The 27,689-nt window shown below is 38.1% G+C and overlaps 1 protein-coding gene across 3 annotated transcripts in view; it reads right to left on the bottom strand.

The window, feature by feature from the left end:
* The window catches only part of ntrk2a (neurotrophic tyrosine kinase, receptor, type 2a), a 55,595-nt gene that overhangs the window by 24,041 nt on the left and 3,865 nt on the right, over nucleotides 1–27,689 (bottom strand). For 2 of the 3 annotated variants that reach the window (XM_077600623.1, XM_077600624.1), the window contains exons 3-13: nucleotides 26,796–26,867; nucleotides 26,569–26,637; nucleotides 26,221–26,369; nucleotides 21,016–21,149; nucleotides 18,889–19,021; nucleotides 18,736–18,807; nucleotides 17,806–18,054; nucleotides 17,681–17,701; nucleotides 17,182–17,193; nucleotides 17,027–17,064; nucleotides 16,856–16,955 (exon numbers count right to left, since the gene is read on the bottom strand). In XM_077600623.1, the coding sequence (XP_077456749.1) occupies nucleotides 16,856–16,955; nucleotides 17,027–17,064; nucleotides 17,182–17,193; nucleotides 17,681–17,701; nucleotides 17,806–18,054; nucleotides 18,736–18,807; nucleotides 18,889–19,021; nucleotides 21,016–21,149; nucleotides 26,221–26,369; nucleotides 26,569–26,637; nucleotides 26,796–26,867 (1,049 nt within the window). The remainder of the gene's footprint in view (nucleotides 1–16,855; nucleotides 16,956–17,026; nucleotides 17,065–17,181; nucleotides 17,194–17,680; nucleotides 17,702–17,805; nucleotides 18,055–18,735; nucleotides 18,808–18,888; nucleotides 19,022–21,015; nucleotides 21,150–26,220; nucleotides 26,370–26,568; nucleotides 26,638–26,795; nucleotides 26,868–27,689) is intronic. The other variant, XM_077600625.1, reaches the window with a different exon arrangement.

Below are 27,689 nucleotides of genomic sequence, written 5' to 3'. Positions count from 1 at the left end.
AGTGGCAGTGTAAATGTGAGAGCGAATAGTTGTCGGTCTCTGTGTGCGCCCTGACTGACAGGGGACCAGTGTAAGGTGTAGTCCACCTTTCACCCAAAGTCACCTGGGATTGGCTCAAGCGCCCCGTGATCCTGACCAAAATAAGGAAAATGGATGGATTACAAAACAGCAAAATATTGTAACTTTGACTGGGAGCCACACTAATATATAACTGCAAAAATATCCATGAGAGACACTCCACAATGTCTTAGCTTGGATCGGTGGCCAGCCAATCGCCGGGATGTAAAAAGTTGTCTATTTATAATTTTACCACACAAGTTAATTGAAAGAAAAGCACCAATAAACTGAAGGGTTGTTGAAGAGACTCCTGGAGGAGTCACAAAGATTCTGTGCTAGAAATACAAAACTTTTCTCGCCTCATCATTTTTTATTCATTTACTGTGGTTTCTGTAATTAGATTAAACAAGAATTAAACTTTAAACCTAATACCTTGCAATCAAATTGTTCCACTTTGGAGTATGCCATCAAAAGCCTACGCTTTTGCTCTCTGGATTTACCCTCGGCGTCAATACACGAGGCCAATTCGCAACACAGTCATTGACGATTACTGTCGCAGTTTACATGTAAACGGCTCCAACGGCAGGTGGATTGTACCGTTATAGGAATTGAATGCTGAGCTATTAGACTGCAGATGCTTGCCGTATGCAATCTAATTGTCCAGTATGAGGAGCACAAGAGACTTCATTAGGTACTGTAGTTAAGCTGTTCTTAGCCAAGTTGGAGAAGATGAAGTCGTAAAGGAGTGGAGCTTAAGTTGTGCTATTGATCCTAACAGACTTCTTGAGAAAAGAGAGCATCACAAAAATGACTGTCAGCACATACCCTATTTCTTAAAAAAAAAATTAAGACCATTGCATTTATTCAGTGTGCATTGACATCTTGAATAAATATTCAGTTTTACATTGAGCCAAACTGGCTGGAATTCTATTTACCAGAGTTGAGCGGCTCTACTTTCGTGTCCAGCATAAATCTGGCCTTGTGGTTTACTGTGCTTGGCAGGTAGTCATGTTGAAACAGATTTTGATAATTTAGCATATTTTCCTGGCAGCTTCTTCTGCAATACTTTGCTCTGTATTCTATCAGTGTATCTATCACTGTATCTCAGATATACCAGTCAATTCTGATTGCATGTTAGGCACCTTTGGTCCAGGATAAATGTCAGTTTCTATATATTATAGCAAGAAAATCCCAATTTATTTTCCAAACTTTCTGAATTGTTCTTCCTGAAACTGCCAGACACGCAACACACAACTGCTCTTCAAAGTACTAAATAGCACTTTATTGATATGAGGAAATATGATGCAAACAACGTGCCGGGAAGGAGACAAGCGAAAGAAGAAACAAAAGCGAAAAAAGGTTTTGTTTTGGCAACAGTGCGCCGGTGTCATTAGCACATAATTAAGACAGCGAAAACACAAGCCTAGTGTTTACTCACACCTTCTCGACATGAGTGACGAATTTGTGTGCCGGTAGCGTGAGCCACAAACAATATCATTAAATTGGCAGTAAGGGAAAACTAATTTCACTTTCAGACAGTAAAGAATTATTCAAGCACACACATACAAACACACACATCCATATTAAAAACATCAGCGTAGCTCAAGGCCAGTGCATTATGAGCTGGGATTGATTTCCCATGAGCACAAAATGACAATGGATGTCTTTCCTCTCCTGTGGCCGCATCAAATGAATTTTAAGATCCAGCTGCAGCCGAGAGGACGTGACTGAGGATAAAGTGTTCATTTGGGTGTGTGTGTGTTCTTTGTGTCAAGCTTGACCAGCTGGCTCTTGCGTGTGCACGTGATTGACTCTTGAGGATTGAAAGCACCTGGACAAGGGCAGCGAAACGAAAATGGATAGCGGAGTGTCGATGCAGTTGTTGTTGGTGGATTAGAATCATGAGAGAAAATTGAAAGTATCCACATAAGTTGCCTTTGACACACATGGAGGGTGTTCAGCACAACAAACAGCATTGAAAAAATAAATCTACAGGATGGTATTTTATTCTTCTGTCTCTAATCTGTCGTCTGGCCTTTTGTACAAAGCAATGGCACGAGATTTTTTTTAAAAAACGTTAACCTTTACCTACAGTAAACGTAATGTGTATGCAGTCTTAAAGAAGACGAATTGAGTACTTTTTTGAGGCCACTGATAAAATTTAATCCCTCTTGTTTAGCGAATATGACCACGGGGTGACATTTTTTCAATAGTAGTTATGCTGTCTATGAAATGAGAATGAATGTTTTTATGACCGCTTTAATGACGCATTGACGACCCCATTTTAACAACACTGTAAAAGAAAACCGTTACATACCTTTACTGTAATATATTGGCATCTGCGGTTGCCAGAAATTTACTATTATAAATCCTGGGAAACCATAAAATATGTGTAAAAACACTATATAGGGCTATTTGGAATTTTTCCCAAAATTCGGAGAAATTATCCCATAAAGAAATTTTGGAAAAAGCTTAATTTAACCTGGAAAACACGTTGATTTTTTTTAAAGATGTTTAAGTGTCTATGATGGATAACTGTTTTTAAATACCCTTCCATCCCTAAGAAAACAAACAAAACTGGTGCTTCCTTTCATTTTGATCGTGGCGTTACTAAAATGCAAATATATGTAAATATATGCTCAAGGAAAATTTTTGTGTTATTATGTCTGTGGCATTTTAAAGCCTTCAAGGGTGGGTGTAAGGATTAACTGTCACTTTTTAAGATAATTGGGACCTAGCTCTTGGAAATCCAAAGTCTCTTTACGGATGAAGGAAGACAGGAAGTAAAGTACCCTGCAGGTGCCATTTTTAGAGATAATGAAAGCCTTCATTTTGGACAATCCAATTTTTCTCAAGGACAGAGAACAAGCACGTGATTTCTAATTTCTTCAAGAAACAAAATTGCTATTTTATGCCCAACAGCAGCTAATTGCTCATTTGTTTAGCATTATGAGGTTGCATGAGTATCACATAAAAACCACACACACATCCACTTAGTGTGTGTACCAGGAGGAGCTAAAGATCATTAACATACAGAGGTCTTGGGGTCAGATCGTTATAAATATGGTTAAGCTGAGGGGCAAAAAGAGGCCGTGTGTCTTGTGTGTCTCAAGACAGAGTGAGGTGGTTCTGTTCCACAGGGAATAACTTGGTAAAAACATGAAGGAGTGGATGGAAAGGGGACTTGTACATATAAGTGGGGTCAGGTTAATAGACATGAAAGTCATGTTTTAACTGGCCTAATGTGGGCCAGGAATTCCCCACTTAGCTGTCAATAAATCAACAGTGGTCACAGGTGAAAGATGGATGGCCATTTTGCCTTATCGTCCAATTTTTGTTTTATTTTTTAACATCCCTTATATGCAGCCTATGGGGTCAAAGGACAGAGTTTGTGGAAACCAATAGTAAACATGTTCCGTAAGTGAATTATTCTTACATCAATTCTCAAAAGGTCTGTTTTTTTCAATGTTTTACGAATTTACTCATTGGGAGTTTTACTCAGTTTTCAATGATAACAATAGTCAGACAACGCAGCTGGCTGTGTCATGTTAGATGAGGTCGGAGGATGGTGGTGTTTTAATCACAGTACTACATCTTGTTCATAGCAGCGCTGTCAAATTAACACAATTCCATCCTTGCTGCCTGCTTCATCAGAGGTTTGTGCTCAACAATAGAATTAGTTGCTTAGTAAAAAATGAACCGATGGCTTTTAGTCTATACTATGTAGCAGCTAAACCATTTACTTAATGCGATACATGCATCGTCACAGTGAGATTTGCATTCACAGCAAGTAATTAAACACAATTGCGTTCATGACCTTTAAAAAAAAATCGATTTCAACCCACCTTGTGTGACAATACACGGCAGATTCCATTGCTTTGGTAACATATTCCAAGCTGAAGGAGCAGTTCATTTAAAATCCTTTATTTCCACAGTTGTTCCCTTACTCTGGTAAGAACTGATTAAAAAGCATCCGGGGATCGAATGGCATGGTAAGTTGACTTGATGTAGATACATGCAGCAATAATAGAGGGAACCAAACAGATTGTATTCAAGCCAGTGGGCAAGTTAATTAAGTTTTGGGAAATGCAACATACCAATTTAGAATAGGCATGACAACATTTGCAAAACCAGGAATTTTTAAACTGCTTTTTTACCGGCGTGGATTAGATTGTGGAGTGCGACTGTGAGTCGGTTACAATGCTCATTTGGTTATATAGTGCAGGTTCATTTTTTAAGTGTGTAATTTGGAGTTGTCACTGTTGCCGTGAGGGCATTTGGATAAGAAGTTTTATGGGCCGTGCCGAAGGCCGATAGAAATGACTACTCCTAGCGACTTCATTGATCCGCCTCTGGCTCGTCTGGTACAACGCAGACAAAGTGTAACCATTTGCCAGTGCCTGTTGCCTCAGGCGATAAATGTCGAGAGGCTATAGTGGCATTTAAGAACATCAGGGCCTGTCAGTAAGATTCTCAAAGGGACCTGCATGCCTCATGCCTGAGGAGAAACAAGGACAGTTATTAGCGGATAATGGCAGATTTTAAAGATTGAAGATTACTTCAAAGCGTTTGTCAGTGAAGCTAGATGGTGTGTGCTGCATTTGATGCATCAAAAAAAGCCAATCGCATTCCTTTCCATAATGGTGGTATTCCTCCAGTTTGGGATACAGTTTTTACACTATTTGAGTTGGTAAGATGCAGGTGGAATTTATTTTTTCTTTGATATTTGTTCAATTAGCATAGTTTTGTATGAGCAAATATAAACATGTATTTTTTTCCAATGAGGGAAGAAACAAATTTGTTTACCCAAATGTATAACAATAGTACATTTTAGAACTGAAACTACAATAATGTGATACCACAATGTTTTTGTTCAAGGTTACCATACCATCACAATCGGATACTGTCTCATTCCTACACCTGGTATTCATGTCCAATTATTTCAACACTGAAACGCACCCAAAGTACTTGGACATTCCCAGTTTTACCTGCTGTGATTGCATCTGTAAATTTCATTGATTTTTTTTTTTAAATTCTCTTATGATGGTAGAGGAAGAGTCGCAAAACCCGAAAGAAAATGCATGAACTCAGAATCCAGCTTTTGATGCTGGCTGAAAAGAACTGCTATGAGGTTTACTGCTGACCTTGTGAAAATTGCTGCTGTTAAATTGCATTTAAAACATCTTGATAGAATTTTTAAATCAAATCCCATGCGGATGCCTTGTTGCCTCTTTAATTCTCCTTCGCAGTATTAAATCAATCTGGCAATTAACAAGTCAATACAAGACCAACTATTGATGAAATCCAAAAGATAATATCTTGACTTAAATCTCCCCTTGCCGACGCTGAGAAAGAGAAACAGACTCTATCCTATCCACTAAAAAGGCTTCTGTGACCCCTAAAGCACTTCCCAACATGCAGACACACACACCCTCAACCAGACACACATAGAAACATTACCTAAGGGTCTTCAAACATCTGTCACCCAAGTGGGCTGAAGACAGGAAGTAAAGTATTGATCCTGACCAGGGTGGAAGGATGTTGGGGAAACAAGACAGAGGAAGATTCTGGCTTGGTGAAGGCGTGTGTGTGTGTGTGTGTGTGTGTGTGTGTATGTTACCAAAACAGATCTTCCCGTATACAATGTAGATTCTGTTGCAATATTTTGCAAACTAAAGTGACGTATTGGCGAAAAAGCAATTGTGCAAAATGGCTAATTGATTCATTTGAAGACAAAACACCTGAAATGAAAAACACGATAGTGTTGTTAAAAACAAAACAGATTTTAAAATAAAAGTTGAAGGGGACTGGTGTAGAGAATATAATGCAGGGGGAGATAAAGTCATGTTATATATATATATGGGAATAACTATTTTTGCTTTTGTGGTTACATTGAGGTCCATGAATTGTGGGATGGTGGCATTAATCTCGTTGGTTTTTCTTTTAAAACTGCCACAATTTCAGATAAAACAAAATGTATTCACTTCCAAATGAGTGTCGATATTTCAATTCTGTAACTTGAACATTATGTAGACAGTAATGGGAAATCAGCATTTCTATCCTTTAAAAAATGAACAGTCGTCATTCATAAAGTCATACAAGACTCCCCTGAGACTTCATCATGCTTAGTATTCACTTATAAAAACTTGCCACTCATTAATAAAGTCACACATGACTGTTCTGCCTACATTAAACATCTATCTCGCTTCATCAGAGGTCGAATACTTTGAATTATTGAGGTTCAATAATAAAATTCTCAGCTTCTTAACAAGTTACCGACAATAAATGTTTAACCTTTTCACACATGAATGGTTCTTTGTCTGATAGATTTCCTAACGACATACCCGTTAAAAAGATACCAAGACGGACTGATGCTCGCACACAAAACGGTATGCTTAGAATCACGAGATTGGCGAGACTCATTATCGCCGTAATGACCAAACGAGTCAGCCTTCTACACTAACTTTACACAGAAAAATAATCATTTCCTCCTCTCTGCCCCTGCTTACATTTTCTCCTCTGTCATCTCACATTTCCACCACCCCACTTCCTTGAATCACCCTCACGTTTTTTGTTTTTTTTTTCCACCCACGTTCTTCTCACTGTATTTCTTGCTTTGATTTGATTCTTGTGCTTTTTCAAACACTGAGCCCACATTCGGGGCCTCCGATGACATGTTTGAAAACTATAATTCCCGCATGAAAAGTCTGTGGTGATGCTAACAATTACATCTTCTAAAGTTCCTAATTCTATGAATGAATTTCTATTACTTAGTCATGACTGTTAAAAATGTATCACATAACAAACTCAACCATTCCGGACTATTTGGCACCGCCAACTATTTCTTAAATAACAATGCACTACGCACTTCAACAGCAGTGAATTTTGACATTAGATATTACATTTAATGCCGAATCGATCTCAATTCCTGCGATCCAACAACACGCATCTGTACTAGTAAAGTTGGACGAAACAATAATTTCAACCCATCGGGCGATAGACATCCAAACAATCTGAACTGCTAATCAATCACCCATCTCGATGTCAACAACATTTGCAAGTAGGTTTTTAGTCAGTGACGAGCAACAGTTTTATTGCACATTTTCGCTGCAGCGTATTCTAGTGAATTTTACGGATGCAAAGAAAGAAGCCGTAACTACAAACTGTTTAAATTGGACCAATGAATACAAACACACACGCATGCACTAAACATATAAACGATATGTACTTTATTGAAAGAAATGCCTCGAGTGGTAGGAATGTTTTTCAAATAAGCAGTTAAAATTCTCTCTAAAGAAGCTTTGAAATCAAAATGCACTTTATGGAGGCACTTCAGGACTATAAAGTCCTTAAAACATTCCAATGTATAATATATATTTGAAGTATAACTTGTATAATATGCATTGCATTCAGAAATATGATGCTACTTCCATAAAGCTGCTAATGGAGACGCATCAAATGAGGTATGGACACGAACCAATAGAACAAAAATAAAAATAAAACAAGACATGAATAAACAGACAATATTTACTGATTGGAATATCCATTGGTAGTATTTTTAGAGGGAAAACTATGAACAAATAAGTCAAAAATAATATATGTACAATTATTTTCAAATTTAAAAATGTACAAAAGAGTTAAAGCTGGATGTTATATACAAGAATATCATAAAATAACGACCTAAGATTAATTGTTTTGTAGCTTTGGGGGCTCTTTGTAGTAGATTACTTTTCAAAGCCCAAGTCGATGTCAATCGTGTTGATATTTAATTTCAGGATGATAAAATAATCCCAAAAGTCATTATTAAAAACAGGGAAAATTGAGAATTGGGAAAATGAATGAGGGAAATAGATGTTCATTAAATATATTTGTAAAAAGACAGTTACTTAATTCCTTCTTTATTTATATGAAGAAAATAAATCCTCCAATCCCTACTTTCACAATTGGATTAAGTTATTGTACTACACTTGTCGAAGTAGGCACGCACTAGTATTTCTTCATTGCACAAAATGTATTTAAATTATTTTAATTATTATTATTTAATGGCTGATATAACAATGGCAATATTGTGGTTCTGAAAGAGTTCAAATCAAAACGGAGAATTTGGTTGTGTTGTCTTGCCGCCCACTCCAAAAAAAACAGATATGGGATAACAATTTACCACAATATAATTAGAATTATTGGCAAGGCTATCCAAGGCCACCACCTTTTTCTCCAATGGCTTTAAGTGAGAAGAATTGGGGGTGAAAGTAAATACATTCAAAATACAGATGGATAATGTTTCTGTATGTTGTTTCCTCTAGAGGAAAAAAATAAATTAAGAAAAGCACCTGATGCCACCTCATATACACCCACTAAGATAATGACATAATTGGTCATTGAAGTCTAATTGAATCCATTTAAATCACCTTTCTATTGCTCAATAATTAGGTATCATGAATCTGGAATGTGATTAGTTCAGGGCACCTAATTACCAAGTCGACAGATGGATTATATGCCATTTGGCTTTGAGGGTAAACAGGATCTTAACACCAACCCTAGGAATTGACTGTTCCCTTCACATCTGTCTCCATCTGAGTTGCAGTTGGTCAAGCCTATCTACAAACTGCAATCAAAAGTATAGAAAGCATTCATTCATTTTCATTATCCTCACTAAGGCCACAGGGGGTGCTGGAGCCCATCCCAGCTAACTACGAGCACCAGGCGGGGGACACGTGATTTAATTAAAACGATCGGGCTGGGGTGGCTGGAAATACATTTACCTTTGCTGCTTCGACATCCCTCAGAGAGAATATCACACAATTAAAAATTAAACAATTGAAGTCCTATCCTGTAAAATTGTGCTTTTTTAAAAACAGGTTAACAACAATTGTAGAATTCAGATTTTTTAAGACCTGGCAGACAGCCTGTGATCAATCAAAATTGAAATATTTGATCATCGGATTTTAAGAATTATCCAATTGACAGCGTTGGCACAAATATAAACGCAAGCAATTGGAATAACAGAATGACTTTCCCACCTATATATTCCACCTTTGGCAATACGGATGCTGAATAACGAATTCAAATACTAAGTTTAGGAATAACAATGACCAATATCATCAAAATCTATAACAAGCCTAGATAGTATAGGCGTTGCTTGTAAAGTACAAGTGATCGTGATTTTTGTTGTAACAGATGTGCAGAATGTAGTGTGGGTCGGTGGGTTGCAGATGTAGGTTAATAGCCTTTTCTATCTATCCAATATGAATTATTCATCTATTGGGGGAATCTTTCAGACTTTAGGGCTCTCTGTAATTGGTTAATAAGGTTCTGTGACCTGGATATGGACAACCTCGCAACAAATTGAGTGCTTTTGTTGCCAGGTCCAGATTTGTTCATATTTATACTGCCTAGAATTTTTCGATCATCCTCTCAAGTACAAATAACACTGCCTTTTTAGCCTTCTGCGAGTCCGTGTCCATTAGTGTGAGATCGCCTCCACTGGGATGCTCACACATCCTGAAGGGAAATAAAAAATGTAAAAAAAAACATGAACATTAAAGAAAACAAGAATGATTATAATAATTGTGAATTTCTGAAGAGCATCCTCAGTGTACAGCGGAGTTATATTTAACAGTGACAACACAACTGATATTTATACTCAAATGACATGAAATAATTTTGACTTAAAAGCAAATGATTGCTGCGAGTTCGAATTGATTGGACGCCAATCGTCGTCGCTGAGTTAACCTTGTTGGAAAACGTAGACATTCGAACACCCCTGCCGCATAAATAAATGTAAAAAAAAAAAAATAGCACTAAATGAGATAAGTTGGAAAAGCTGTTATCAACAACTAACGTATGTATAAATATTAATTGAATCATAACTACAGTAGTAAATATCTGTAACGTTCCAGGCCATTAATATAAAAAAATAAAATGAACATATCGCAACCACGTTTTCTTTACGCTGCCGTTTCGAATGTTGAAACACAAGTTGTGCCCGCTGTAAACCGAGGATTCCCAGTGAAGAACTTCTTCTAGAAACTTTAGTTAAAGTTAGTCTCAGGATTAAAGTTAGGTTTAGGCAAAGGTTTAGTTTTTGGGTTACGGTTAGGGTCATGCTTTGAAATGAATGACACATGCACTCTTTCCCAGCCTCAGCTAAGACAAAATTGCAGGAAATGGCATGAAAAGAAGAGCCAGTATTTAAATGGTCACAACTAAACAAGCGTAATTCTCTCTTCTCCACAACGGCGGCTACTGAGGTGCTGTCCACAGATAAAGAAGAACAAACAGCAAGTGTCACTGCGAGTGAGTGATAATGTCAAGTATATTTATGCGTCAATTATTCAGCAAAGGTCACCGTGGCCCTGAGCATGTTTCACAAATTCGCAGCAGAGCAGAGTTGCAGTCAAGAGCACGTTTATTTAATAAGAAAAAAAAACAACAACAATTTAGTCACAGCTGGGGTGAGATGACCTTTTAGCACAGCTGCCACGACATAAGCCATCAACGTCACTCTGTAAATACACACTCACTGCAGAACTGCACATTAGAGCCTTCTTCCTTCCAATTGCGCTACAAGTGTATTTTTTCCCCAAATTTCCTTTTATTTTTGCAGCAACATTTCCTGCCAATTTGCAGTTTGATATCCAGCACCTGACTTGGAGGATTAGCGTCAGCTTGACAGTTTTAGACCGAGGTGGCACCAAGCGTAGAAGTGACACCTCTCAAATTCCAAATGTACTTCAAACATCACAGAAAAAGCAAGAACTTGAAGGCGAAAAGGAACCTCGGAAACACACCCAACTTTCACACCTGTAAAATCAGTAATTTGACCTTATTCTTCAGAATTTATACACGGTGCCTTTGCAATAATTTTGAACCATATAAAACTAAACAACATAAGCATATAACATTGGCAATTAGCTGCTCTTGCTTAGGGAAGAGGTGAAGTGGCAATGATCAATGTTGCTGTATGGTTTCTGCACTGATGAACTCATCTCATATTCTGAACTGCTTTATCTTCATTAGGGTTGCAGGGGGTGCTGGAGCCAATCCCAGCTTTCTCCGGGCCAGAGGCGGGGGACACCCTGAATCGGTAGCCAGCCAATCGCAGGGCACAAGGAGACGGACAACCATGCATACTCACACCCATACCTAGGGGGAATTTAGAATGTCCAATCAGCCTACCATGCATGTTTTTGGAATGTGGGAGGTAACTGGAGTACCCAGAGGAAACCCACACATGCCCAGGGAGAACATGCAAACTCCACACAGGTGGACTGACCTGGACTTGAAACCAGTACCCCAGAGCTGTGAGGCCGGCGCACTAACCACTCGCGCCACCGGGCCACCCATTGATCAACTCAAGATCCAATAATTGTATCATACAACCTGCACCTGAAAAATGTGGTTGACAGTTTTACATAAAATTCAACTGCAGTGTCTGATCTGTGTGTGCAATTATGGAGCATGTGCTATGAAAATGAAGTGGAGGCGAGGTAAACTAATGGCTGACATGTCTGTCAGGAGGAAAAACGCAAGAAAGAAAACAACGCCAGGCAGCTGACGCTTGGTGATAAAGGACACCCTGAGACGAGTCAAAAACAACAACGTGCTCACTGAAACTCTCATGCTGCCTTTGTCATTGGTGTTTGATAGAAAAGGGGAGGGAAAAAAACAATGTATACATGTTAACACGGGGTACAAAAACAGACATGCTGTCAGTAAAATTGGGACACCAAAGTCTGAAATTTCAGGACTACAACATAAATGTTCATAGAAATGAGGGTTGTTTGATAACACACACAGATGGAAGAAGTTTAAAGACATGAGGGGGGAAAACATTATATGCGAGGTATTAGATCTTGAAATGGTTACTGTTGAAAATGATGGGGGGGAACACAATCCTGACCCTAAAAAAGCACTAGTCAATCAACAATTGACTCCTAGTTCCAATTCAAAGGAGGATCAAACAATTGTTAACTGCTAGACTGGAAAATAACCTTCGAGTGGCATAAAAGATTTAACGCATACAGCCCAAGGAAGTCAGTCAGCATATCTAGCAAAGGCAGAAGTCTGGTCCTTGTGCTTTAAAAATTATCTTTCATGTTAAGTTGTTTTTTTTCATACTGGAATATAACAGATGAACCTTGGGGTTGAGAATAGGTGAGCATCTGTTGCTGTCGCATCTGTTGTTTGCCTTGGACTGAGCGAAGGTTGTAACTATTCAAAACACATAACAGATTTGGCTTCTACTGCTCTACTCTTTCAGTCTGACATTGAGAGTAGAAATACAAAAATTGTCATCATAATCAAAATACTGATTGATTTTTTTATTTGAAAAGGTTTTTTTTTAAGTTCAGGATAATATGGCTAAGAATTATATCTTTTAAATGCCAAGACACTGAATAGGGAGTAGTGCAGAATAACTTCCAGGGCTGTCAGAGATATTGCTTAAAAATATGAGGTTGACAGTAGACAGATGTCATAGCAGGCCTAGACTAGACTTTTCCCCATTTTTACATTGGTATACCCCCGTTTCCACATTGTACGGTTGTTGTTGTTGTTTTTTACACTAATAACTGTAGTCAAACCCAATTTGTTCCTATTGTGTCCTTTTTACTATCTACAACAGCATTGTTATTTTAGTCTAAACACTGTGTGCAAAATCTGTTGGTACAGGAAGACACACCTGCATTTTCTGAGAGGTACCATCTGCTTTAGTTTTCATCCTGATTACCATCTGCCAACTTCATCGACAGATAAGTTGCATTTTCTAGCCTGCCAGATGATGTCATCCAAAAGCAAAACAAATTACAGGATGCATCATCAACTTGGCACCAGACACACGAAAATACAAAAAGGTAAATCCAAGTGACAGTTCTCGGAAGTCTTCAAGGACGGTGTCCTTCAACCACGGTAGAACAACATAATGCAAATAATGCGTTGTTTGTCATTTATTAATTCTGTTTCCACTTCATTTACGGTCGTCTACATCTTTACGCACTCGTTTTAAACCCGTCAATCATTCATGCACATCAACAGACTCATGCACACAAACCGAGATGCTTATCTTAGCATTAACCAATGACAAGGAGGCGTGGCCAAGATGAGAGCCATATTCTTACTTGCATACGATCAATCCATCCATCAATAAACCTCTATCTGGTAGAGTGCTATTGCCAATCACTCAGTCTTTCTGCTGCCACGCACACACACTCATTGGCATTCGCCTTGAAATCTACAGCACACAAAAAAAAAAACAGCTACACTAAATGATATTGGCACGGATCTTTGCCATCGCTTATCCACATTCAGAGAAGCAACACGCTGCCATGTGTGTGTGTCTGTGTTTGTCTTGGCTGCCCTGCATCTTATGTGACAAAGTTTTGATCAATAGCAAAAGCCTCATTATCATAGCATCTTATCATGGAGACGACGGCATGTTGACACAACCTGCATGCCATCTGGCAGTGCCGATATTTACACAGCGGCCAGTTAGGACTTGAAATGCCTCTGCGTTACACTTTAAGCTCCGAGGGAGTGGGCAGTGTGGCACCATGCTGTATAAAAATAAATAAGAGTCGGGGACGGATACACAGAAGATGGACTAACAAGATGAATTTGAATGAGTGCTGCTAAATGGGACCACCATTTTGAGGGGTTTGTCATACTCAAATAGTCACCAAATATTTTCAGTCTACAGCCATTTTAACAAATAATTTAGGGAGTGGCAGTTCATGCTGAGCTATTCAGACATTTCTGGCAATGGCTAATAACATATCATTCCAAAGCTGCATTCAGAATAACTCGCACATTCAACTTCTTAATCAGTATATAGCGGTGCGATGTGCCATGCTCACAAATCAAAACACTCAGATATCATCTTTCGCATTTAAAATGAATGGATATCTGACCAAAGTCCACCTGTCTCCTCCTTCAAAAGAAGTTTTTTTTAAGAAAAAAAAATCCAAAGCTTTAAGTAGTAAAGGTTACCGTCACTTGTGTCCTGGGGATTCATTTTTTTTCCTTCAAATTTCTAATAAGCGAGTGAGCAAAAATCATTATACATTTGAGATTATTAGAAATAAACAGTTTCTGTGATTAAACTCAATTGACTTTAATGGATTCCTCTTGGCTTGTGTAACCTATGATGGAGTTACAATTCTTCTTTGGTAAAGTTTGCCTCCTTTTTAGGAGGATAAAGTCTAAAACTGAGTATTGTTATATTTTCGGTCTACATGTTTTGCTACAACAAGAGTGTTTAAATACCCCGTCATATAGCCCTATCCTAGACAACAATTCTTTTTTTTTTTTTGCATTTGTTTTATTCTTTAGTTGTTCAACAACTTAGACTTCAGCTCACTCACGACTTGCAATAGAACAAGTGCAAAGAAAATGGACGGCAAAACTTCTTATGCGGCAAGGCCGTGGCAATCATCAAAACATAGATGACATGTCTTCTGGGAGAGCAAGCCTAAGAGAAGGCGGGTGTACCGAGCGTGCTCAGTCGTACTTCTGGCCTACTGTGTAGTCGGGCTGACCTTGAGGGTGTCATATCGATCGATCAAGACTAAGACTGCGTGCGCGCGTTGGAAAGGGAAAAAAAGGGGAGGAGGCGTTCAACTTCTCCAAACAAGAAGTAAGCTGAAACCTTCGCTAATGATGAATCATTGATGGCGTGTGGACACCATGTCGACTGCATTAACTTTCTTATTCTCTCTACATTCCGTTGGCCCGGCTGCTTTACTTCATACCATGCGAGTGTGTTGCATGGAAAACCGTCAAATGAAGGAAGAGTTCTGTTTGTCAACTGCTTGCATCAAATTTATCATTCCACCACACTCACTGACACAGTGTCATAGGGTGGTAAACAGCTGCAGGCATGCAGAAAAATACAAACATCATTTTAAAAACTAAGCTTGTGATGTAAAATTCTCTTTAATGGAAAATTGAATTGATAGTTGATGGAGCTTACTGATGGTGGTGGGCTTCTAATCATTTGAAATATTTTGAGAGATAGAGAGACACACAAAAACGGAAGTCTGAAAGCAGCATCCCAAAATTGTATACGGTTAGTTAAAAAAACCCTCCTTAAACAGAAAGAAAAATGTTAGCCACTGTTCCTCTCACAAGGCTGTGCACAATTTTGAATGCTGGTTGTACATTGGTTTGCTGTCACTTTTGCAAGCTTCTGCTAAAAGACTACATAACAATCACACAACAACTTGCAAGAACACGGCTTTACTGCCAGGTATAAAAGAGCCATCCAGGTGTCAAGAGTTAGGCATATCGTGAGCGACAACCTCCTACCAAATGTTACCCATTTGTTATTGATGAGAAAGGAGGACAAAAACATCTCACTTATGAATAATGTAAACATCAGTGATAGATGTGAGATGCTTCACACTCAACCACAAGTGTGTAGTTCTCATGCACATCTGTTCACAACACAGTGCCTAACATGCTCACTTTACTCATCCTCCGTTTGACATTCATCAATGGTGTGCGTATGGACACTGCATTTGTATTAATCATTCCAAAAGGGTTTATTCTTCAAAACTGGCTTCATTTTTGTCTCCAGCAACATGTAAAAAAACTGCATTTGGTTTTCAAACTGTATTTTCCTGCAAAAATAAACTGATCGAGTGCTCGCTACTGATTTGGTTACAAATAAAAGACAACATTGTTGTTGTTTTTTACTACAGTTCAAGCGTTTTTTTCCCTTCACCCACATAAACACTAGAGAAGCTGCTTTAAGGTATTAAAATGTCTTTTCACTCCAACCCATCACACTTGTAAGCCCGTGGTGAAGACGACCACTAAAATACCAAACACACACATGGCCCATCTGTCACCATTGCCACCTCTCAGGGGAGCTTGGAATCAATCACTGTCAAAATACCACACTGTCATAACTGTGGGACTTCAGCGCACACTATTTCAAATATTGTTGAGGGGTTACACAGTGTCTATAGCCATGAGTATAATTCCATATTTTCTCTAGATAACAACAGGCATTCATCTTATGGCCAGCAGTTATGGTTAGTTCAAAAAGAAGAAGAAAGCCAAGCTAAGATATTAGCAAATCCTTAGTTAGAAAGCCAAGCTAAGATAAGAGCCAGATCTACATGCTCATCCCATTAGATGGAAGGACATTGCTCTATAGAGCCAGTAACAGCATCAACAAAGTTCAGATCAAAGAATAAGAATAAGACAATAAGATAACCAACTAGATTGGATGGATTCATGGACGCAAAGCTTTTTTCCCCCCCACAATTTGTATTATTCTGCTACTTCAGTGAGACCAGTAATACACAACCACTACAAACCTTCTTCCTTTAATGATGCAAATAGAAATATTCAGTTCGGGAATGAATAAAGGCAATAACTCATTTTTCTTTCTTGTTCTTAATTCACAAACAAAAGAGAAGATGGCTATCACAAATGAAAAAAAATGCAGTTTATCATCACGGAATGAGTTGGTGACTATTTTTCCACATTTTGAATGAGGTGTAGTAGTTGCGTCAACAGGTCCCACGTTTGCTATTTTTTCTTGGTCAGTGACATCAAAATTGACTGATTTTTGTATTAAAACAGAACTGAAATCTCAGGATGTGATTTACCCGTTTCGTTTTTTTTTCAATTTGGAGGTATCTTTCCATAAAAGTTTTAATTGTATGACTTTAACGGTGTTCCACAACAATAAATAGAACTTTTTGAGCTGGTACATTGCGTCTTCATGAAGCCATCCACTGCACAAATCAAAACATTTACCACAATAGAAGGACAACTAAAGCAGTCTTACCTTTAATTCCAAACTTGGAGTTCCCCCCAAACTTGAGGATGGCTAACATAATCAGGAAACCAAAGAAGGCGACTGCAGCAATGCCCACCACCACATACACCTGCAGACATAGGAGAACTTTGTAGATTTGTCAAGTGGAGAGGTTGAATTGAAAGCTGATTAAGAACTTACAGCGACTCTGTCTTCTGGTGGGTCTGCCGTGGGTTCATCTGTTGACAAAACAAAAACCAATAGAATTAAGAAAAAAAGAAAAACAGTGACCAGATGATTTCCTTTTATTTTACATAACATAGTAAAGGTAGCACAAAAAAACATTGTAGCAGTACCTATAGGGAAGTCTGCAGCCAAGTGAAGGCGGTGTTATGAAGCAGCAAAAACAAATTAGAGACCTCAAAAATGTCAACATATTTCAACAGTATTTTCGTTAACATGCAGCATATAAAAAGTGTAGTCATTCAAGCAAAGTGCTTTTTTTAAGAACAGAAACACAATGGCACAGATGCAACTTGCAAAGACCGTAAAAAATAAATGAATAAAATAAAGTACACATGACAGAAAAAGGACAGACTAGCATGGATAGTGATCCAAGTTCAAGGATATGGTATGACAAAAATATAATATCAAAAGGGGAAAAAAGTCCTTAAATATTTAATTTTTTAGAAAATAAAGTCATAATCTTTGCAAAGATTGCATTAATACTTAATGTTGTTTTAATTTAAGTTGATCAACACAAGAAAGACTAATAATTTAGTAAATTTGATGAACAAATGTCAAAATTTTACAGTCCAGAGTAGGATAAAGTATTAGTAAATTTGTTTCCCTCACCGTAGTAATATGGTTCAGTTCCTGCAGAAGTTAAAAGAAAGATGCAGATACATGAAATTTAGATCAACGGGCTTACAAAAACATCAGATTTTGCACAATTCAAATGCCATTTACGCAATAATGACCTGTCAAGTGTGACTCCTCATCATCCCAGGGTTTGTGCATGAAATGAGCCTTGACCCGCCTCCGGTCTGTTCCGTACTGGTTCGTGGCCACCAGCGTATAGAGGCCATTGTTGAGGTGCGTGGGGATGTCAAGCTGCAGGCAGCCGTGATACTCCCGCTCCGTTACGTCATAGATCATGGTCTTGATGAATTTGTCCTCGGTCACTTCTCTTTCATTCAAAAACCACTTGATCTGGGGTTCCGGGTTTCCTTGGTTACAGTGCAGATGTTAAATTTATCATTCATCATCATCTTTGACTTCCTCATTAATTTTTGCTCATAATTGACAGTCAATTTTCTTTTACAAGTATTGAGGTTATCCAACCAGATTAAACCAATACACTATTCTAAGATATTCTACTCCAGGGATATCTTCACTTCATTACAATTCAATTTTATACTAGCTTTATTCATCTAGATCTTGTGGCTCACTGTTCTTCCCTTGTCCTAAAAATGAAGTGGACATGTATTAAACAAAAAATGTAAAGAATTATTTCAATTTGCAACATTTGTACTGCTTTGTCCAATTCATTTAAACTGGAAAGACTGGCCATGAATGCTTCTTTTGGAGTCGGAATATTTTTTCAGCCGTCCCACTCAAAAAGTATTGGGATGAATTTAATGAGTTCCCTATTCTGGTGTAAAAAAAAAATCCTAATTCATGAATTAAAGTTTTAAGAGGAAAAAAAACAATGCTATTTCTAATGTCAAAGTATAAGAAGAGAAATCTTCCCTACCGCGAACTATAAAACAAATATCTGCATGGTTTCTCAAATCTAATACATTCTTCATTGACCTACTTCAGTTTAATGAAAATTGGCACTATTAGACGATGCTGCTAAAACCCTCACTAGAGCATGTAACTGACCAGCAACACTTAAATCCTCTTACCTGCCACACTAAAGGGAATGCACCAGTTGTGGTCTGAGACGGCGTCACTCAGCTTGGTGATATTCGGAGGAACTGAGTGACACAAAAAAAAAAAGTTGAGGCTAGTGAAGCATTAAAAACCAAAGGATTTTTGCAAAAGAAGGACAAACTCACATGATATGTTCAACAGCAATGAGGACTCCTTCTCGCCGACAATATTCTGTGCGGTGCAGCTGATCTTGCTGTTATGGTCCATCCATGACAAGTTGGACAATCGCAGCATGGAAATCTGACCCGATGTCTCGATCTGTGAGCACAATGAAGCATGAATGAATTTGAATGTTTGAATAAAAATCAGTGCTTTCAATACCCTTCCTCATTTATGGCAACAAAATTAAGCAGAGCGGGCTTTTACGTCTGTAAAATATAACCCTAATCCTTCTTTAATTATGTTCAGAGAAACCCCAAATTAAAAAATTATCTGTCTCTCAGACACGCAAAAGACTAACACTGAGTAGATGTAATTAGTACCCCAGCGGCTCCATTCATTTCTACCATTGGCATCATGATTTTGATTAACTGACAATGACTCCAGGCCGTGATGCTTTATTGCACTCATTCTTATGTTCACAAATGGTTGACGTTTGTGAATTTCGGTATGACAAGTTCAGTTCGGTTCACCTGCATCTTGTTATGCATTTTTTCCCCTATGAAAATGTACAAGCGCAAGCTAAGCACTTTATGGGGAACCAAGGTCTTGTGGGCCATGGAAGTACGATCTGCCTCATTCATACTCTTTCTACAGAATCCATTTTTTATTTAGTATTTATTTGTCACAGGTATAAAATCAGAAATTTATCAGTTGCTCAATGGAGTGCATGCATTACTGCAGTTTTCTCAATTTCCTATCCACAGTGACATTTGTTCTTTCTCTCCTTGTAGTCAAAACTTGGCCATCAATGGCAGCCAATGAGTAACAAGGTACTCTAAAATGCACAAAAATCAGCAGAGAGCAACAAATGAACAGGAAGCATCCCCAAATTCCTCAAAAACCAAAAGGAACTGGTCCAGAATTTACAGGAAGTGACTTGTAAGAACCCCTCATCAATGACAGCCAATAAGTTAACTTTTTTGGCAAAAAAAAAATCATCTGGTCCGGTGCACATTAGATTTCATTGGCATGAATTTGGCCTGCCAACCACACGGAGTTGGACACCCCTGCCCTGGGAAAACTGCATCATTGCAAATGCAAGCAAAAAAATAAAAAATGAACCTTTTTTTCTTTACTACTGTGTGGCTGGCTGCCTTGTACAGATGGCGTCACGGCAAAAGACGCTACCACCGGAGAAAGCGCGAGGAAACCCTTTTTCCCTTCCCTTATTAAACTTTACGGGAGGTGATAAATCCAAAATTATAACCCATTTAAAATGGTACAATCTGACAATAAATCTACATGCAAAAAAACAGCTACTCTTAGGTTTTTAGCACTGATGGGTAATCGGGAATGGACCTACTGGTAGGGAGGGGACTAACAAACATAATGGTGATGTGCACTAAAGTGTTCTTTAATCAACATAAACTTGATCATTAAACAAAACAATTTAAGACAAAACCCAGGGAAAAAGACCAAGCCACAACAATAGTGCAAAACGGAACAAACTTACAGGGGGAAAAAAACAGGACCACGAGGAGGAATATGTGCCTGCAAGGGATGCCAGGACACAGACAGGAAATAAACAGACAATCCAACCAGGGCAGACAATCAAAACACGAAACAGAGGCAGCTGATTGGCTGAGACACAAGAATGTGGACCGCAACAGGTGAAATCAATGTAAAATCACAAGTACAAGACACAGAGAAGGGGAAAAAGATAATAATCAAACCCCCAAAAGAACACATTCCATTCTCTTACATATTTCCACTGCAACTAGCTAGATATCTGCTTTCTGCAAAAAAATGTGGATATAATAAAATATCTAGCAAGAAAAAAAAACTTTTGTGTTGGATAATTACTTGTCATGTTCAGGTTGTTGCTGTTAAGCATTTCAACTCAGAAAATGAATGAAAAAATGATTTTAACATTATGAACTCGGGTTGTAATTTATTAGAAATATCAACAAAAAAGACCACTTTAGTATACACTATTACTATTGTTTAAATAAAAAAATTAAAAAAGCATTTTAAGTATTTATCCTGACTTTTTTGTTCTGAAAATTGATCATACAGAGCACTTCAAAAACCGAACTGAACTAAAATGACATTTTGGTATACCGCTAGTATGCGTGCGTGTATGTGCAGACCTCGTAGTTGGTGACCAACGCCATGTTCCAGTTGAGTTCAGGTGACGGCACACCCGAAGTGTTGCATGAGAGCTGCAAGTTTTCACCCTCCATGAGGGTCGCTTTGGACGGTGTCAGTGTCGCCATGGGAAGCTCTGAGGGAGAGAACATTGAGGCGGAACATAGTAAGGAATGGAAGAGGCAACTTTTTTTCCACTCCCATTGAAAAACTTTGCAAATACCCAGACACACAAGGGTGTGAAAAGAAAGATTTTGGTTTCAAACTGGATGCTGACCCCTTTCATGTGTGCAGGCTCACCCTGAATGGACACACAAAGAGCGACAAAAAGAAGCGGTCACAGTTATTACTGATGCATGTCCCCACAAACAGACTGCTACTGAACTGATTTGACACAGTTCTCCCTCTGTATGTGTGAGTGTGTGTGTGCGTAAACGCATGAATTTTTTCACATGGATAACCAAGAGGTGACCAGTGTGTGACAAATTAAACTCATCAAACAACAAAGACCATTATTGTCTCCTTCATTATCTTGCAAAAGTATAAACACTGCATTTTGCTTTGTAATGATATTCTGTAATAACCTTGTTATTTTGTTTCGTTTTCAGCAACAAAATACTTGAGTAAATCTAAATCAAAAAGCACGAATTTGAAAAGGCATTATAGTTGTTGTTCAAATCAAGGTGTACCGTATTTTTCGGACTATAAGTCGCACCAATCCAAAAACAAATTCACAATGAAGAGAAAAAGGAATGGTCGCCCTGGAGTATAAGTCTACATTTTTAATTTGATAAGAAACCAAGAACATATCTCATCATCATTTTTATGCTGCTTTGTAGTCTTTTGTTCTTTTTTTCCTCCTTACTATTACCTTATTGATTTTATCTTTTTTTTCACAGCAACCTGCACAAGGGACTAATGATGGATAAAAATAATTTCTGTTCTCAACAAACCAAATCAAATAACGTCTCCTGATGTTGACTTTCCTCATAACGCACAATGACAAAACTTTATTTCACAGCTTCAGAATGTCACCAATATATCAAACAGGGTCACGTTTCTTCTGTGCAAATTATTTTTCAATTACTGTTTTGGAATTTTAATCAGTGCACACAAAAGGAGCTGATACCATGCACTTTGTCAATTTCTAGATCTTAATCAGGCGATAAAAGTTATGCCCGCCCTGTGTATTTGTTATTTAGGAGCACATAAAAATGAAGAGACAGTCCTCACAGGCCATAGGCCAGTAAGCCAGGGTTGACAGCGAGTGCACATTAAACTGGACAGATTTCTTATCAAGTCCTTTTTGTCTCTCGGCCTGTCACCACGGCAACCTACTTATCACCACGGCAACCTGTTCAATAACAGCCAGAGAAACTAAACGACAATCGGCACAGTGGTGCCGGCTGCCACGTTAACATCGCATATCTTAACAGCCATACTAAGAAACACACTCGGTCCAATTAAAGTGCCGATACGCCTAAACATGAGGCCGATCGTATCTTAAAGAACGTGGGAGGATTCTGTTGGGAAATTATTTCCATGCTTGGCTTTTGGTGGTGAAACCAGCCGTGACATTTGGTGATTGTAATCCCCGCTTTGGGATGCGATCAGAAAAAAAGGAGGGCTAATGAGCATGGCCGCTATTTTGTGTGAGTCTCTGTTTTGCCTTGTTTCCATCTTACCTGCAGCCTCAGTGTAAACATCTGGAAAATCACATAGTGAACGCTTAATTTGAAAAATGTGTTGCAAACAAAAAAGAATGTTTCTTCTTTACAAAATTGGAAATTTCTTATTTTTGGGTCAGAACTACATCTCAAGACTAACTGACCCACTTGGTCTATTGTACAAGGACTTTAATTATGAGAAGAAAATTCAATAACTAAATTAATATCTATGTGGACTCAAATGTGTGTAGAAAATAGAGACTATGAAATGTGACTGAAGGATGAATACAAGGGTCATATTACAATCACTAATAAGTGTATTGTATTTGCAAACTGCAATGGGATTATTGGCTTTACATTGAATCGTAAATTGGCCTCATTAAAACCAATTACTATATAAGTATATTTGCATGTTTAAAGGTCAGTACGAAGATCTTCTGTTCGAAAGCAGCCGTATGGTTTGTCTAAAGGTCATTACTCTTGAAAGAATTACCAATCAAATTAAACTTCTGCCTTAGAACATCGTCATTTATCATTGTTCCTTGTCTTTTGATTTCCCTCCCCGCTTTAATTAAACTGCCATGTCGCCATAAAAAGTGTTATTGCAGCATCCTGCTGGTTTAATTTACTCATATTCAACCATGAATTTTTCTCATTCAGATGGCAGGAAATTAACTAGAAGTATGAATGTGCTCTGTAGACACTGGAGCCATCTGGTCTCCTTAACGGCTTTTTTTCTGCTGTTTACTGCCTACACATGTGCTTTATCTTTGTACACAGCATATACAGAAGGTAGACAGGGAAGATTGTGTCTGTCTAAATCTCAGTCACGAATTCAAGTTGGAACCATTTGGGAATTTGGTTAGGCACCAGTTCCAGTGGAGATATTGTGACATGTTAAAGTGTATATCGGTATTCGATTATTGATGCCTTATGCAAATAGCTTGACCAACATGGGAGATTTTCTTCATACCAGTAAACTGGATTGAAGAAGCAACAACGAATCACTATTGTGATAATTTCTCCCTGTGTTTCAAGGTATGCTGGTTGTTGTAGAGGCCGGTTGAGTTTGTGGTTTGCAATATACATTGTTTAGCGAGTGAGAGAGAAGATAATGTTTAGTAATGTTTATTTACTTTTGAATGTGCGAGTCCCGGGTCATGCACATGTATGTAACATTCAGTACGCTACCTTCGGCCGCCATTACCGTTACCATTATTAGTAGAGTGTCTATGACGGTTATGCAAGGAATTTATGTTATTGATATTTAATCGTTTACCCTGCTGAATAGTTGAGAAGGACTTCTCGAAGTTGTAAAAAGAAAAGATAAAACAAGTTATGACCGTATATTGAACGGGTGTAATTGTTATATATATATATATATATATATATATATATATATATATATATATATATATATATATATATATATATATATATATATATATATATATATATATATATATATATGTTGATAAATATACCAGTAAACTGGATTGAGGAAGCAACAACGAATCACTATTGTGACTATTTCTCCCTGTGTTTCAAGTGTTTCAAGATAAAATGCAGGGTGCAACAATATCAATAATCTTCTATAGTAATACAAGTAGATGCCTGATTGAAGTAGAAGATTGTAAATTACTACTGTTAGAGAAAGATGAAATAAAAAGGAAAAGTAGTGTACTGCATCTGCTTGCGGTTCAAAGTACGACTCTTGACTCCAAACTTCCTGTGGTTTTATATTACAGTAAATGGATAGAGAGATAGAAGTATAAAGGCATCTAATATTAGAGGCAAAGACACCATTCAATGAATTATTGCGATAAACAATAATATTTGAGAACTAAGATAAGGTTTTCTTTTCTGACATGCAGTAGTTGTTTGCTGTATCTAAGGCAGGCGTTTACTATATTATCCTATTTAAATTACTGGGACAGCAGTATTTCACACAAACTAGTGCTATTTTCTAAATTGGCAGGACAAAAAAAAAACACTTTATCAGTACTGCTGCACCAAAGGGAGTGAGGCCTGTGTCAGATAAATGTAGGCCCGAGGGCACGGTTACTGACAAGTGAATAGACGGACAGAAGAACATGCGAGTTGACAGACAAACACCATGATAAAGCAAAGGCTAACATCCATCTGGACCTTTTCAAGTTCTCGTTTTAACCCCGACAGCCTAGGGCCTTTGACCAGACCGTGCCATCCTCATGTGTCACTCCGCCAGAGGGAGGAGAGGTGGTATTCCCCCAATGCTGAAAATAACCTACACTCATGGGCCAGAGGAGGAGGGAGAAGGATCAATAAGAATTATAAATGACATTAAAATTAGCTTCCCACAGGCACTGTTTACGCTGCTGTATTCCAACTGCCTCGAGCAATCATGGATTGTACTCATTCTGCTGTCAATAGTGCCTGACTTGGATAAAATCACAGTTGGAATTAAAATAGCGTGACTGGTGGTGTGGTTGTACATTTGATTGATTTCCATGTGAATGTGGCCTTTATTTTCCTTTTTTTGGTGCAATGTCATAGACTGGCAAGTTGCGAGCCATCCAAGGTATAGTTTGTCTTTCACCCTGTTTCAAGATGGATTAGTTATTTAGTTTGTTACTTCGGTTGCAGGAGCCTTTTTCAGACTTCAACTGAAGGATCTTTACAAATGCTCAAAGTGTTTCTTATACATCTTGAAGTTTTCATGCATGTTTATTGATTAAGATCACAATGTTTCTAATTAAGTGAAGTCTAGAACATTTGAACATAAACCCTTATACTTTCATGCCTTTTCTCAGTCTTCTTTACACTTGATTGAGTGTTTTGTTTAACTTCTTATTACATTTGTATCACTGAATAATGTTAAAATGTTACTGAAAAGACTGTATTTTCCGTTTTGGCATAGTCACAGTGCTTATTTTTACGTCCATTATTACACATAGGAGCAATTGTTAGTGAATGTAAACCAATCAGAAGTGAATATAAAACCAAGCTGAGTTGTAATTGAATCCTGTGCATGGACAGCGTTTAAAATAGAGTGATTCATGAAAAATTCATAAAGAGACAAATAAATAGTGCGTAAATGTGGCCGTTTAAATATTCCAGCATCATAAGCAATAAGGGAAGGAAAAGCTTGTGGGTCTGCGGTGAGCTGTGCAGTGCTTAAATTGATGTCACAACTGCTTGTATTGTAAATAACGATGTTTTTGTGTGTGTTTTTTAATCAGTGATCAATTTTTTTGTGTTGCAGTTTTAGCGCTCTAATATTTTCCATTGTACAAAACATTCCTACAGGGAGAACTTTGTCTTAACTTTCTCTGCAGTAGATACATCAAAATCTCAATCTCGTCTGGTGGATCACTTATAGACACATTAAATAAGATAAATATTAAAAAGAGACCGTGTCCCATTGGTGGCAGTGTGTCATCCACTTAAGATGAATTTTTGTGTTGTTAAAAAACTTTTTCTAAGTGCAGTATGTTTGCAGATTACTGCCACCTACAGGACTATGGAGACACGAAAGTGTGTGAGATTTAGTGCCCTCACCACAATTCAGGAGTTTGAGTCTGGACAGCAGGCTGCGTCCTCCACCGTCCTCAATACAGCGCAGCTCCTGAATGTCTGCTTCCTCTCCCAGCCACAGTTTGATCCACATGTTCTCACAGGAGCAGTGCAGAGGGTTTCCTGTCAGGACCCTACATACGGATTCACGCATACACATATACACACACTGCATGCTTAATGCAGACAGTCAAGGATGGTGAGAAGAACTAGACTAGAAAGTTTTTTTTTTTTAAATGTGCCGTATTTGTATTGCAAAAGCTTCCTAAGACAGTTTCATAGATGACCCTTAATTTATGTACACTCAATGCGGAAATCCAGGACTCAACTCACATGTAAGAGATGTTGAGGCGGCGGAATATGGTCCAGGATAGGGATGACAGGTTGTTGTCTTTCAGATTCCTGCCAATCATATGATGATATTTGAATTTTCAGATGAGACAATATGGTTACTACATTATTTTCCTTCAAGGTAAAAAATAGAATTGAAATATTGATTGTAAAAGAAAAAAGCAATTTGTATACTTCTGAGTATTTAGTTTTTATTTGTTTGTACTCACAGATACTGTAATTTGATGTTGTTCTGAAACGCCAGCTTGGAGACGTAAGTCAGTCTGCTGTTGGTCACCGTTCTGCAAACACAACAACAATCATATTTGCGTAGTACACAAGTGGTAAACACAAAACAACACTTTCTTCTCAGCATTTACAGTTTGTGACCTACTATGACAAATCAAGGTCCTTTTTCCCCCTCAGGTTCACCCAGGTTCCTGCTCACTGGGTCACATCCACTCAGACCAATCAGTGGTTGCCTTTATTTGCCTCTAGGTCTGGTAATATGCCAACCACTTTATTGTGCCTCATTTATGACAAGCCAATGAGCTAACAAGGAACCTTAAAATGCCCAAAATGAGTTGAGTACGGTGACAGCTCTTAGGAAGAAATTGTCTCTGAGTCTGTTTATTTTGACTTGTATGGTCCTGTAGAGCCTGGGGCAGCAGGTTGAAAAGGTGGAAACCAGGATGTGTATTGTTTTTTGGCCTAATCAGCCTAAAGTGACAAATTAACAGAAAGCAGCACAGAAATTCCCCCTAAAACCAATAGGAAATTAGCCAAAATTTACAGGAGTGACCTGTAAATACCCTGAAATGACAAGGAAAAGACACTAAATTAACTCATTGACTGCCTAGGACACCAATAGATATCCAATTCACTTAAACTGGCTGATGAACATTCATTAGCCCCTGATTGGAAGTCTAAGGGTTATCAATGGCAACAAGTAGGTTAACCTTTTTGGGCAAAAATCAACTGGTCTGACCAACTTGAGATTTAGTTGGGTTGAATCTGGTCTTGAACCAACCTGAGTGTGACACCCGTGACCTAACCGTACTACAATATCTGTACCTTAATTGTGATGTGAGTTTCATGAGAAATTATGAGAAAACCCACAGAAA

This window comes from Stigmatopora argus, chromosome 5 (assembly GCF_051989625.1).
Source record: "Stigmatopora argus isolate UIUO_Sarg chromosome 5, RoL_Sarg_1.0, whole genome shotgun sequence".
NCBI lineage: Eukaryota > Metazoa > Chordata > Actinopteri > Syngnathiformes > Syngnathidae > Stigmatopora > Stigmatopora argus.
This window is presented reverse-complemented; position numbering and strand designations above follow the sequence as displayed.